Genomic DNA, 16,109 nt, shown 5'->3' on the forward strand with positions numbered 1-16,109 from the left:
GATGTGGCGCGCGCGCTGTACCTAAAATAAAAGAAAAACTTTCCAAACTAAACATGAAACGTCTCCGGTAACAATAATATAGACCCCATACAGAAACGAACAAACAAATAAACAAACAAACACCCCCCCCCCCAATTCAATTAATTTTACAGGGGGAAAGACCCCCTACAATTGATTTTTTAAAGCAATTGATTTATATTTATTATTTTTTTCTTCCGCCAAATTTTGTTCTTGCGCAAAATGTTTGTTTCGCAATATGTCGCTTTGATATTTCTCATATGGTATCGTATAGTTTATGCGCTTTTAAATTTCACCCTGCTAAGGGAAACTATTTTCTTTGTAAGAGTTATCTCCCTTTTCACTGTTTGCACTCTGTGTGCATCTCCTTTGTAACAAAAAAAGATAGCGACAAAATTCTTTTTACAAATTGTTCATTACATCCTCAGTAATTTTTGGCGTATTTGGATCGAAGCGATTCGAAGAAATTTTATAGGAGTTATCTATCTTTACGGAATAAATTTGTCGGTATGTTTTTTTAACTCATAAACCGTTAACCGTATAACCCTGGAATGTTTTTATTTGAGTCCCCTGATTCCTAACTTAGAAAATTAGGTCAAGGTCAAAGGTCAAGGTCATATTTTAGATTTTCATATGTCTTTGATTTCCCTCTAACTCTTGAACGGTTATAGATACAAAAAAAATAAGCAGTGAAAAATGCTTGGTACTTCAAGGGGCAACTTTTTTACATTATGACTATATTGATTTTACCATCATGTAAGGGACATAACTCCCATCGATGGTTTTTAAAAAGCCATTTTTAGGCAAAACTCTTAAACAAAAGGTCCTTGACCCATAGGGTCTTTTGCAATGACCTTGTGTAGCAATGACCTTGACGAAGGTTACAAGGTCAAAGGTCAAGGTCATCAAATTATGTAGTTTTGGCACTATTTAAACAGTTTTATGTGTGTTTGAATTTCAACCAACAAACCAACCAACCAACCAATCAATCAATCAATCAATCATGATCATGATCAATCAACCAATAATGATCATGATCAATCAATCAATCATGTTTCCGTCTCATGTGTTTCTTATAGGGTTCAACCAACCAACCAACCAACCAACCAACCAACCAACCAACCAACCAATCAATCAATCAATCAGTCAATCAATCAATCATGATCATGATCAACCAATCATGTTTCCGTCTCATGTGTTTAATAAAGGGTCCAAGATCTTCTTTGTGTCTTTTTCCGTGTTTCAATTGACCCTATCCAACGTGTTTAACCAACCAACCAACCAACCAACCAACCAACTAATCAATCAATCAATCAATCAATCAATCAATCAATCAATCATGATCATGATCATGATCAATCAATCATGTTTCCGTCTCATGTGTTTAATATAGGGTCCAAGATCTTCTTTGTTTCTTTTTCCGTGTTTCAATTGACCCTATCCAACGTGTTTAACCAACCAACTAATCAATCAATCATGATCATGATCAATCAATCATGATCATGATCAATCAATCATGATCATGATCAATCAATCATGATCATGATCAATCAATCATGTTTCCGTCTCATGTGTTTAATATAGGGTCCAAGATCTTCTTTGTTTCTTTTTCCGTGTTTCAATTGACCCTATCCAACGTGTTTAACCAACCAACCAACCAACCAACCAACCAACCAACCAACTAACTAATCAATCAATCAATCAATCAATCAATCAATCAATCTGTATGACTGTTTAATCATGACAGTTTATTGAAGGAACAAACTCTCAATTATTCAAGAAAAATTGAAATTTAATATTGTTCTTACGTCACTTCTGAAAAAAAATCCACATGTTCTCTGAAACTACAAGTACAATCGACCTCAAAATTTGCAGTCAGCAGGGCATACATGTACTAAAAGTTTATAAAAAAACTTGGTGCAGATATCTCTCACAGCTTTTCCTAGAGAAAAGCAATGGCAATGCCGTAAAAATCGCTTGCTAGGTCCGTAAATCTCAGTAAAAACCTACAATAAAATGTCCGCTCCGAGATTGAAATACTAATCTGTGTTACAAACAGGTGCTGAAAAATGTACATTATCAGAAAATAATCAATAAATGTGTTTTAAAGTTACACCGGATCAATTAAATCCAAAACATGCACTGCTTGTGAACTGTCATCAAAATGTCAATTTCCTACAATGACAAAAGAAATTACATTGTGTACATTCCATCTCTATAGATGTTGTCTGTTAAACGTCCCCACCTAAAAAGAAATAAAAAGACTATCTTTTCGTTATTATAAACCCGTGTCACGTGATGTGGCGCGCGCGCTGTACCTAAAATAAAAGAAAAACTTTCCAAACTAAACATGAAACGTCTCCGGTAACAATAATATAGACCCCATACAGAAACGAACAAACAAATAAACAAACAAACACCCCCCCCCCCCAATTCAATTAATTTTACAGGGGGAAAGACCCCCTACAATTGATTTTTTAAAGCAATTGATTTATATTTATTATTTTTTTCTTCCGCCAAATTTTGTTCTTGCGCAAAATGTTTGTTTCGCAATATGTCGCTTTGATATTTCTCATATGGTATCGTATAGTTTATGCGCTTTTAAATTTCACCCTGCTAAGGGAAACTATTTTCTTTGTAAGAGTTATCTCCCTTTTCACTGTTTGCACTCTGTGTGCATCTCCTTTGTAACAAAAAAAGATAGCGACAAAATTCTTTTTACAAATTGTTCATTACATCCTCAGTAATTTTTGGCGTATTTGGATCGAAGCGATTCGAAGAAATTTTATAGGAGTTATCTATCTTTACGGAATAAATTTGTCGGTATGTTTTTTTAACTCATAAACCGTTAACCGTATAACCCTGGAATGTTTTTATTTGAGTCCCCTGATTCCTAACTTAGAAAATTAGGTCAAGGTCAAAGGTCAAGGTCATATTTTAGATTTTCATATGTCTTTGATTTCCCTCTAACTCTTGAACGGTTATAGATACAAAAAAAATAAGCAGTGAAAAATGCTTGGTACTTCAAGGGGCAACTTTTTTACATTATGACTATATTGATTTTACCATCATGTAAGGGACATAACTCCCATCGATGGTTTTTAAAAAGCCATTTTTAGGCAAAACTCTTAAACAAAAGGTCCTTGACCCATAGGGTCTTTTGCAATGACCTTGTGTAGCAATGACCTTGACGAAGGTTACAAGGTCAAAGGTCAAGGTCATCAAATTATGTAGTTTTGGCACTATTTAAACAGTTTTATGTGTGTTTGAATTTCAACCAACAAACCAACCAACCAACCAATCAATCAATCAATCAATCATGATCATGATCAATCAACCAATAATGATCATGATCAATCAATCAATCATGTTTCCGTCTCATGTGTTTCTTATAGGGTTCAACCAACCAACCAACCAACCAACCAACCAACCAACCAACCAACCAATCAATCAATCAATCAGTCAATCAATCAATCATGATCATGATCAACCAATCATGTTTCCGTCTCATGTGTTTAATAAAGGGTCCAAGATCTTCTTTGTGTCTTTTTCCGTGTTTCAATTGACCCTATCCAACGTGTTTAACCAACCAACCAACCAACCAACCAACCAACTAATCAATCAATCAATCAATCAATCAATCAATCAATCAATCATGATCATGATCATGATCAATCAATCATGTTTCCGTCTCATGTGTTTAATATAGGGTCCAAGATCTTCTTTGTTTCTTTTTCCGTGTTTCAATTGACCCTATCCAACGTGTTTAACCAACCAACTAATCAATCAATCATGATCATGATCAATCAATCATGATCATGATCAATCAATCATGATCATGATCAATCAATCATGATCATGATCAATCAATCATGTTTCCGTCTCATGTGTTTAATATAGGGTCCAAGATCTTCTTTGTTTCTTTTTCCGTGTTTCAATTGACCCTATCCAACGTGTTTAACCAACCAACCAACCAACCAACCAACCAACCAACCAACTAACTAATCAATCAATCAATCAATCAATCAATCAATCAATCTGTATGACTGTTTAATCATGACAGTTTATTGAAGGAACAAACTCTCAATTATTCAAGAAAAATTGAAATTTAATATTGTTCTTACGTCACTTCTGAAAAAAAATCCACATGTTCTCTGAAACTACAAGTACAATCGACCTCAAAATTTGCAGTCAGCAGGGCATACATGTACTAAAAGTTTATAAAAAAACTTGGTGCAGATATCTCTCACAGCTTTTCCTAGAGAAAAGCAATGGCAATGCCGTAAAAATCGCTTGCTAGGTCCGTAAATCTCAGTAAAAACCTACAATAAAATGTCCGCTCCGAGATTGAAATACTAATCTGTGTTACAAACAGGTGCTGAAAAATGTACATTATCAGAAAATAATCAATAAATGTGTTTTAAAGTTACACCGGATCAATTAAATCCAAAACATGCACTGCTTGTGAACTGTCATCAAAATGTCAATTTCCTACAATGACAAAAGAAATTACATTGTGTACATTCCATCTCTATAGATGTTGTCTGTTAAACGTCCCCACCTAAAAAGAAATAAAAAGACTATCTTTTCGTTATTATAAACCCGTGTCACGTGATGTGGCGCGCGCGCTGTACCTAAAATAAAAGAAAAACTTTCCAAACTAAACATGAAACGTCTCCGGTAACAATAATATAGACCCCATACAGAAACGAACAAACAAATAAACAAACAAACACCCCCCCCCCCCCAATTCAATTAATTTTACAGGGGGAAAGACCCCCTACAATTGATTTTTTAAAGCAATTGATTTATATTTATTATTTTTTTCTTCCGCCAAATTTTGTTCTTGCGCAAAATGTTTGTTTCGCAATATGTCGCTTTGATATTTCTCATATGGTATCGTATAGTTTATGCGCTTTTAAATTTCACCCTGCTAAGGGAAACTATTTTCTTTGTAAGAGTTATCTCCCTTTTCACTGTTTGCACTCTGTGTGCATCTCCTTTGTAACAAAAAAAGATAGCGACAAAATTCTTTTTACAAATTGTTCATTACATCCTCAGTAATTTTTGGCGTATTTGGATCGAAGCGATTCGAAGAAATTTTATAGGAGTTATCTATCTTTACGGAATAAATTTGTCGGTATGTTTTTTTAACTCATAAACCGTTAACCGTATAACCCTGGAATGTTTTTATTTGAGTCCCCTGATTCCTAACTTAGAAAATTAGGTCAAGGTCAAAGGTCAAGGTCATATTTTAGATTTTCATATGTCTTTGATTTCCCTCTAACTCTTGAACGGTTATAGATACAAAAAAAATAAGCAGTGAAAAATGCTTGGTACTTCAAGGGGCAACTTTTTTACATTATGACTATATTGATTTTACCATCATGTAAGGGACATAACTCCCATCGATGGTTTTTAAAAAGCCATTTTTAGGCAAAACTCTTAAACAAAAGGTCCTTGACCCATAGGGTCTTTTGCAATGACCTTGTGTAGCAATGACCTTGACGAAGGTTACAAGGTCAAAGGTCAAGGTCATCAAATTATGTAGTTTTGGCACTATTTAAACAGTTTTATGTGTGTTTGAATTTCAACCAACAAACCAACCAACCAACCAATCAATCAATCAATCAATCATGATCATGATCAATCAACCAATAATGATCATGATCAATCAATCAATCATGTTTCCGTCTCATGTGTTTCTTATAGGGTTCAACCAACCAACCAACCAACCAACCAACCAACCAACCAACCAACCAATCAATCAATCAATCAGTCAATCAATCAATCATGATCATGATCAACCAATCATGTTTCCGTCTCATGTGTTTAATAAAGGGTCCAAGATCTTCTTTGTGTCTTTTTCCGTGTTTCAATTGACCCTATCCAACGTGTTTAACCAACCAACCAACCAACCAACCAACCAACTAATCAATCAATCAATCAATCAATCAATCAATCAATCAATCATGATCATGATCATGATCAATCAATCATGTTTCCGTCTCATGTGTTTAATATAGGGTCCAAGATCTTCTTTGTTTCTTTTTCCGTGTTTCAATTGACCCTATCCAACGTGTTTAACCAACCAACTAATCAATCAATCATGATCATGATCAATCAATCATGATCATGATCAATCAATCATGATCATGATCAATCAATCATGATCATGATCAATCAATCATGTTTCCGTCTCATGTGTTTAATATAGGGTCCAAGATCTTCTTTGTTTCTTTTTCCGTGTTTCAATTGACCCTATCCAACGTGTTTAACCAACCAACCAACCAACCAACCAACCAACCAACCAACTAACTAATCAATCAATCAATCAATCAATCAATCAATCAATCTGTATGACTGTTTAATCATGACAGTTTATTGAAGGAACAAACTCTCAATTATTCAAGAAAAATTGAAATTTAATATTGTTCTTACGTCACTTCTGAAAAAAAATCCACATGTTCTCTGAAACTACAAGTACAATCGACCTCAAAATTTGCAGTCAGCAGGGCATACATGTACTAAAAGTTTATAAAAAAACTTGGTGCAGATATCTCTCACAGCTTTTCCTAGAGAAAAGCAATGGCAATGCCGTAAAAATCGCTTGCTAGGTCCGTAAATCTCAGTAAAAACCTACAATAAAATGTCCGCTCCGAGATTGAAATACTAATCTGTGTTACAAACAGGTGCTGAAAAATGTACATTATCAGAAAATAATCAATAAATGTGTTTTAAAGTTACACCGGATCAATTAAATCCAAAACATGCACTGCTTGTGAACTGTCATCAAAATGTCAATTTCCTACAATGACAAAAGAAATTACATTGTGTACATTCCATCTCTATAGATGTTGTCTGTTAAACGTCCCCACCTAAAAAGAAATAAAAAGACTATCTTTTCGTTATTATAAACCCGTGTCACGTGATGTGGCGCGCGCGCTGTACCTAAAATAAAAGAAAAACTTTCCAAACTAAACATGAAACGTCTCCGGTAACAATAATATAGACCCCATACAGAAACGAACAAACAAATAAACAAACAAACACCCCCCCCCCCCCAATTCAATTAATTTTACAGGGGGAAAGACCCCCTACAATTGATTTTTTAAAGCAATTGATTTATATTTATTATTTTTTTCTTCCGCCAAATTTTGTTCTTGCGCAAAATGTTTGTTTCGCAATATGTCGCTTTGATATTTCTCATATGGTATCGTATAGTTTATGCGCTTTTAAATTTCACCCTGCTAAGGGAAACTATTTTCTTTGTAAGAGTTATCTCCCTTTTCACTGTTTGCACTCTGTGTGCATCTCCTTTGTAACAAAAAAAGATAGCGACAAAATTCTTTTTACAAATTGTTCATTACATCCTCAGTAATTTTTGGCGTATTTGGATCGAAGCGATTCGAAGAAATTTTATAGGAGTTATCTATCTTTACGGAATAAATTTGTCGGTATGTTTTTTTAACTCATAAACCGTTAACCGTATAACCCTGGAATGTTTTTATTTGAGTCCCCTGATTCCTAACTTAGAAAATTAGGTCAAGGTCAAAGGTCAAGGTCATATTTTAGATTTTCATATGTCTTTGATTTCCCTCTAACTCTTGAACGGTTATAGATACAAAAAAAATAAGCAGTGAAAAATGCTTGGTACTTCAAGGGGCAACTTTTTTACATTATGACTATATTGATTTTACCATCATGTAAGGGACATAACTCCCATCGATGGTTTTTAAAAAGCCATTTTTAGGCAAAACTCTTAAACAAAAGGTCCTTGACCCATAGGGTCTTTTGCAATGACCTTGTGTAGCAATGACCTTGACGAAGGTTACAAGGTCAAAGGTCAAGGTCATCAAATTATGTAGTTTTGGCACTATTTAAACAGTTTTATGTGTGTTTGAATTTCAACCAACAAACCAACCAACCAACCAATCAATCAATCAATCAATCATGATCATGATCAATCAACCAATAATGATCATGATCAATCAATCAATCATGTTTCCGTCTCATGTGTTTCTTATAGGGTTCAACCAACCAACCAACCAACCAACCAACCAACCAACCAACCAACCAATCAATCAATCAATCAGTCAATCAATCAATCATGATCATGATCAACCAATCATGTTTCCGTCTCATGTGTTTAATAAAGGGTCCAAGATCTTCTTTGTGTCTTTTTCCGTGTTTCAATTGACCCTATCCAACGTGTTTAACCAACCAACCAACCAACCAACCAACCAACCAACCAACTAATCAATCAATCAATCAATCAATCAATCAATCAATCATGATCATGATCATGATCAATCAATCATGTTTCCGTCTCATGTGTTTAATATAGGGTCCAAGATCTTCTTTGTTTCTTTTTCCGTGTTTCAATTGACCCTATCCAACGTGTTTAACCAACCAACTAATCAATCAATCATGATCATGATCAATCAATCATGATCATGATCAATCAATCATGATCATGATCAATCAATCATGATCATGATCAATCAATCATGTTTCCGTCTCATGTGTTTAATATAGGGTCCAAGATCTTCTTTGTTTCTTTTTCCGTGTTTCAATTGACCCTATCCAACGTGTTTAACCAACCAACCAACCAACCAACCAACCAACCAACCAACTAACTAATCAATCAATCAATCAATCAATCAATCAATCAATCTGTATGACTGTTTAATCATGACAGTTTATTGAAGGAACAAACTCTCAATTATTCAAGAAAAATTGAAATTTAATATTGTTCTTACGTCACTTCTGAAAAAAAATCCACATGTTCTCTGAAACTACAAGTACAATCGACCTCAAAATTTGCAGTCAGCAGGGCATACATGTACTAAAAGTTTATAAAAAAACTTGGTGCAGATATCTCTCACAGCTTTTCCTAGAGAAAAGCAATGGCAATGCCGTAAAAATCGCTTGCTAGGTCCGTAAATCTCAGTAAAAACCTACAATAAAATGTCCGCTCCGAGATTGAAATACTAATCTGTGTTACAAACAGGTGCTGAAAAATGTACATTATCAGAAAATAATCAATAAATGTGTTTTAAAGTTACACCGGATCAATTAAATCCAAAACATGCACTGCTTGTGAACTGTCATCAAAATGTCAATTTCCTACAATGACAAAAGAAATTACATTGTGTACATTCCATCTCTATAGATGTTGTCTGTTAAACGTCCCCACCTAAAAAGAAATAAAAAGACTATCTTTTCGTTATTATAAACCCGTGTCACGTGATGTGGCGCGCGCGCTGTACCTAAAATAAAAGAAAAACTTTCCAAACTAAACATGAAACGTCTCCGGTAACAATAATATAGACCCCATACAGAAACGAACAAACAAATAAACAAACAAACACCCCCCCCCCCCCCAATTCAATTAATTTTACAGGGGGAAAGACCCCCTACAATTGATTTTTTAAAGCAATTGATTTATATTTATTATTTTTTTCTTCCGCCAAATTTTGTTCTTGCGCAAAATGTTTGTTTCGCAATATGTCGCTTTGATATTTCTCATATGGTATCGTATAGTTTATGCGCTTTTAAATTTCACCCTGCTAAGGGAAACTATTTTCTTTGTAAGAGTTATCTCCCTTTTCACTGTTTGCACTCTGTGTGCATCTCCTTTGTAACAAAAAAAGATAGCGACAAAATTCTTTTTACAAATTGTTCATTACATCCTCAGTAATTTTTGGCGTATTTGGATCGAAGCGATTCGAAGAAATTTTATAGGAGTTATCTATCTTTACGGAATAAATTTGTCGGTATGTTTTTTTAACTCATAAACCGTTAACCGTATAACCCTGGAATGTTTTTATTTGAGTCCCCTGATTCCTAACTTAGAAAATTAGGTCAAGGTCAAAGGTCAAGGTCATATTTTAGATTTTCATATGTCTTTGATTTCCCTCTAACTCTTGAACGGTTATAGATACAAAAAAAATAAGCAGTGAAAAATGCTTGGTACTTCAAGGGGCAACTTTTTTACATTATGACTATATTGATTTTACCATCATGTAAGGGACATAACTCCCATCGATGGTTTTTAAAAAGCCATTTTTAGGCAAAACTCTTAAACAAAAGGTCCTTGACCCATAGGGTCTTTTGCAATGACCTTGTGTAGCAATGACCTTGACGAAGGTTACAAGGTCAAAGGTCAAGGTCATCAAATTATGTAGTTTTGGCACTATTTAAACAGTTTTATGTGTGTTTGAATTTCAACCAACAAACCAACCAACCAACCAATCAATCAATCAATCAATCATGATCATGATCAATCAACCAATAATGATCATGATCAATCAATCAATCATGTTTCCGTCTCATGTGTTTCTTATAGGGTTCAACCAACCAACCAACCAACCAACCAACCAACCAACCAACCAACCAACCAATCAATCAATCAATCAGTCAATCAATCAATCATGATCATGATCAACCAATCATGTTTCCGTCTCATGTGTTTAATAAAGGGTCCAAGATCTTCTTTGTGTCTTTTTCCGTGTTTCAATTGACCCTATCCAACGTGTTTAACCAACCAACCAACCAACCAACCAACCAACTAATCAATCAATCAATCAATCAATCAATCAATCAATCAATCATGATCATGATCATGATCAATCAATCATGTTTCCGTCTCATGTGTTTAATATAGGGTCCAAGATCTTCTTTGTTTCTTTTTCCGTGTTTCAATTGACCCTATCCAACGTGTTTAACCAACCAACTAATCAATCAATCATGATCATGATCAATCAATCATGATCATGATCAATCAATCATGATCATGATCAATCAATCATGATCATGATCAATCAATCATGTTTCCGTCTCATGTGTTTAATATAGGGTCCAAGATCTTCTTTGTTTCTTTTTCCGTGTTTCAATTGACCCTATCCAACGTGTTTAACCAACCAACCAACCAACCAACCAACCAACCAACCAACTAACTAATCAATCAATCAATCAATCAATCAATCAATCAATCTGTATGACTGTTTAATCATGACAGTTTATTGAAGGAACAAACTCTCAATTATTCAAGAAAAATTGAAATTTAATATTGTTCTTACGTCACTTCTGAAAAAAAATCCACATGTTCTCTGAAACTACAAGTACAATCGACCTCAAAATTTGCAGTCAGCAGGGCATACATGTACTAAAAGTTTATAAAAAAACTTGGTGCAGATATCTCTCACAGCTTTTCCTAGAGAAAAGCAATGGCAATGCCGTAAAAATCGCTTGCTAGGTCCGTAAATCTCAGTAAAAACCTACAATAAAATGTCCGCTCCGAGATTGAAATACTAATCTGTGTTACAAACAGGTGCTGAAAAATGTACATTATCAGAAAATAATCAATAAATGTGTTTTAAAGTTACACCGGATCAATTAAATCCAAAACATGCACTGCTTGTGAACTGTCATCAAAATGTCAATTTCCTACAATGACAAAAGAAATTACATTGTGTACATTCCATCTCTATAGATGTTGTCTGTTAAACGTCCCCACCTAAAAAGAAATAAAAAGACTATCTTTTCGTTATTATAAACCCGTGTCACGTGATGTGGCGCGCGCGCTGTACCTAAAATAAAAGAAAAACTTTCCAAACTAAACATGAAACGTCTCCGGTAACAATAATATAGACCCCATACAGAAACGAACAAACAAATAAACAAACAAACACCCCCCCCCCCCAATTCAATTAATTTTACAGGGGGAAAGACCCCCTACAATTGATTTTTTAAAGCAATTGATTTATATTTATTATTTTTTTCTTCCGCCAAATTTTGTTCTTGCGCAAAATGTTTGTTTCGCAATATGTCGCTTTGATATTTCTCATATGGTATCGTATAGTTTATGCGCTTTTAAATTTCACCCTGCTAAGGGAAACTATTTTCTTTGTAAGAGTTATCTCCCTTTTCACTGTTTGCACTCTGTGTGCATCTCCTTTGTAACAAAAAAAGATAGCGACAAAATTCTTTTTACAAATTGTTCATTACATCCTCAGTAATTTTTGGCGTATTTGGATCGAAGCGATTCGAAGAAATTTTATAGGAGTTATCTATCTTTACGGAATAAATTTGTCGGTATGTTTTTTTAACTCATAAACCGTTAACCGTATAACCCTGGAATGTTTTTATTTGAGTCCCCTGATTCCTAACTTAGAAAATTAGGTCAAGGTCAAAGGTCAAGGTCATATTTTAGATTTTCATATGTCTTTGATTTCCCTCTAACTCTTGAACGGTTATAGATACAAAAAAAATAAGCAGTGAAAAATGCTTGGTACTTCAAGGGGCAACTTTTTTACATTATGACTATATTGATTTTACCATCATGTAAGGGACATAACTCCCATCGATGGTTTTTAAAAAGCCATTTTTAGGCAAAACTCTTAAACAAAAGGTCCTTGACCCATAGGGTCTTTTGCAATGACCTTGTGTAGCAATGACCTTGACGAAGGTTACAAGGTCAAAGGTCAAGGTCATCAAATTATGTAGTTTTGGCACTATTTAAACAGTTTTATGTGTGTTTGAATTTCAACCAACAAACCAACCAACCAACCAATCAATCAATCAATCAATCATGATCATGATCAATCAACCAATAATGATCATGATCAATCAATCAATCATGTTTCCGTCTCATGTGTTTCTTATAGGGTTCAACCAACCAACCAACCAACCAACCAACCAACCAACCAACCAACCAATCAATCAATCAATCAGTCAATCAATCAATCATGATCATGATCAACCAATCATGTTTCCGTCTCATGTGTTTAATAAAGGGTCCAAGATCTTCTTTGTGTCTTTTTCCGTGTTTCAATTGACCCTATCCAACGTGTTTAACCAACCAACCAACCAACCAACCAACCAACCAACCAACTAATCAATCAATCAATCAATCAATCAATCAATCAATCATGATCATGATCATGATCAATCAATCATGTTTCCGTCTCATGTGTTTAATATAGGGTCCAAGATCTTCTTTGTTTCTTTTTCCGTGTTTCAATTGACCCTATCCAACGTGTTTAACCAACCAACTAATCAATCAATCATGATCATGATCAATCAATCATGATCATGATCAATCAATCATGTTTCCGTCTCATGTGTTTAATATAGGGTCCAAGATCTTCTTTGTTTCTTTTTCCGTGTTTCAATTGACCCTATCCAACGTGTTTAACCAACCAACCAACCAACCAACCAACCAACCAACCAACTAACTAATCAATCAATCAATCAATCAATCAATCAATCAATCTGTATGACTGTTTAATCATGACAGTTTATTGAAGGAACAAACTCTCAATTATTCAAGAAAAATTGAAATTTAATATTGTTCTTACGTCACTTCTGAAAAAAAATCCACATGTTCTCTGAAACTACAAGTACAATCGACCTCAAAATTTGCAGTCAGCAGGGCATACATGTACTAAAAGTTTATAAAAAAACTTGGTGCAGATATCTCTCACAGCTTTTCCTAGAGAAAAGCAATGGCAATGCCGTAAAAATCGCTTGCTAGGTCCGTAAATCTCAGTAAAAACCTACAATAAAATGTCCGCTCCGAGATTGAAATACTAATCTGTGTTACAAACAGGTGCTGAAAAATGTACATTATCAGAAAATAATCAATAAATGTGTTTTAAAGTTACACCGGATCAATTAAATCCAAAACATGCACTGCTTGTGAACTGTCATCAAAATGTCAATTTCCTACAATGACAAAAGAAATTACATTGTGTACATTCCATCTCTATAGATGTTGTCTGTTAAACGTCCCCACCTAAAAAGAAATAAAAAGACTATCTTTTCGTTATTATAAACCCGTGTCACGTGATGTGGCGCGCGCGCTGTACCTAAAATAAAAGAAAAACTTTCCAAACTAAACATGAAACTTCTCCGGTAACAATAATATAGACCCCATACAGAAACAAACAAACAAGCAAACAATCAAACAAACAAACAAACCCCCCCCCCCAAAAAAAAAAAAAAATTCAATTAATTCTAAAGGGGGAAAGACCACCTACAATTGCTTTTTTAAAGCAATTGATTTATATTTAATGTTTATTTTTGTTCTTTTTCACGTCAAAAAGAAAAGCTTTTCCGTTTGTTTCATTACTAACAAGCAGAATGTTTTCTTTCTTGTCAAAATAAATTCCCCACGGTTCATCCAATCCATCTGATTTAGTTAGAAGTTCTCTATGATGTTTCCCGTCATCTGATACAACTACTACAGTTTCTTTAATATGATCAGTCACATAAATATTCCCCTCATTATCTGTTGTCATATGACGTAAATCTTGAAGTTCATCCTTTTTAAATTTCCACATTACTTTTCCATTTAATGAGCAGCAGTATATTGATGCTCTGTCTATATAGACCAACCTGTCTCTGTCTACTGTAATGTCGGTGATAAGGTCTGTAGGTACCGGTATAGTACGTATTACTTTACCTGTCAGGTCCATCACATGTATTATACTCCTATCAATAACGTACAGGTTATTATCATTATATGATATTCCGGCGCAGTAACTACTGGTGTTGATTTCACTGGTGATAGAACGTGTAGATATATTTATTATCAGTATGGTTCTGCCACTACAGGATACTGCTACAGTGTTACTATATATCTCTGTTATGTCCCATGGTTCATAGGACAGAGGAATGTTATGGATATCAGTACCGTCTGAATTACAAATAATAAGTCGGTCATTATTACAGTCACTGAACACTAATGTATTGCCTATTTTGATGCAGCTATAAATTTCCAGATTTTCATTCGTTGCCTGTGTTATATTAATCTGTTGACGCAAACTGACAGAAACAGGAAGGTTGGTCTTGACAGGTGTTTGATCCTGAGCTTCTTCTTTGTTTGGTTTATTTTCTGAAATAAATAATCAAGTATCAAATTGGTTATTTCAACAAGCGGTTACCTTATTTATAATGCAGTTTACAAAAATAAATACCACTAAAAAGGATTTAATTTATAATTCAGTTTACCACTAAGAGTGACTGAATGTTGTAACCTTTCTTATGTTTTGCAAACTATATAATTTAAGTAACTTTTCACGACCTCAAATTATCTCTAAGATGTTATCGATTTATGTTTTGTTTCACTTACCAGATTGAAAACTCATTTAATTTTTATATCAAGCTCCGAATTATCAGACCACACAATATAAATTAAGAAAAATGAAAAATTGATATAAAGGTAAGATATTAAAATACAGTTCCATTATCTATTATATAGTCTAACAGTGGGAAGATATATCTGTTTCATGCTACCTTTAAATCATGCGCAAGACAAAAGATAAATCTATTCATAGGCTACATTACACTAATCACTGATTTTGGGGCTCCTCCTTTATAAAGTTTACACAGACGTGTCGCTGGATTCCTGTTTCGTATGTCTCATAATATATCAATGGGTTGTAGTTTTAACACGGTAAAAGTAAACTGGGCAATAATTTTGATCTTAAGATTAGATATGCTGTGTTTGCTTTTAAATAAATAACTTCAATATATGAATAGAGGCGTTTTCGAAATCCCAGCTGCAGTTATCCAAATGTTTAAACACCCCTGGTCCTAATTGCCATAAACTTTAAAAAAACATTTGTTGTTTTTGTACAGAGATGATACGAATTAAATGTTCATCTTTTTTTTCCCACATCTCTAAAATGGTAGAGGTAGTTTGAAAAAACTTGTCAAAATTCCTAAAGTAGAAACACATCAGCGATGTTGTTTTACAATATGAATTTGAAATGTCTCGTTTTAGTACTTTCATTTTAAATGCATTCTAAGTAATTTCTCGTCTTGAAAATGAATGAAATATTTGGCACTGAACGTAAAGCAAACAATAATAAACAATCGATCGTTCATGAGCTTACACTTCAGACAACGGTTTCTTTTTATTTTTATGAACTAGGGGGAACATGAATATAATGTCAATATAATATGAATATAATGTCAAGTTATAGCTAGGCACAACATGTCTTTTGGTTACTGAATGGAGCAAGTTTTGAAAGGGAGCTCCCTTTTTAACCAAGATAGAATCGGTTCAAATCTCTCCGTTT

At 34.1% G+C, this 16,109-nt stretch overlaps 1 protein-coding gene across 1 annotated transcript in view; it reads right to left on the minus strand.

Moving 5' to 3' along the window:
• Positions 1–14,093: 14,093 nt before the first annotated feature.
• LOC134692622 (uncharacterized) overlaps positions 14,094–16,109 on the minus strand; it is a 51,508-nt gene continuing 49,492 nt past the window's right edge. Inside the window, exon 8 of the mRNA XM_063553082.1 lies at positions 14,094–14,920. Within this exon, the coding sequence (XP_063409152.1) occupies positions 14,094–14,920 (827 nt within the window). The remainder of the gene's footprint in view (positions 14,921–16,109) is intronic.

Source organism: Mytilus trossulus, chromosome 12 (genome assembly GCF_036588685.1).
Source record: "Mytilus trossulus isolate FHL-02 chromosome 12, PNRI_Mtr1.1.1.hap1, whole genome shotgun sequence".
NCBI classification, from domain to species: Eukaryota; Metazoa; Mollusca; class Bivalvia; order Mytilida; family Mytilidae; genus Mytilus; species Mytilus trossulus.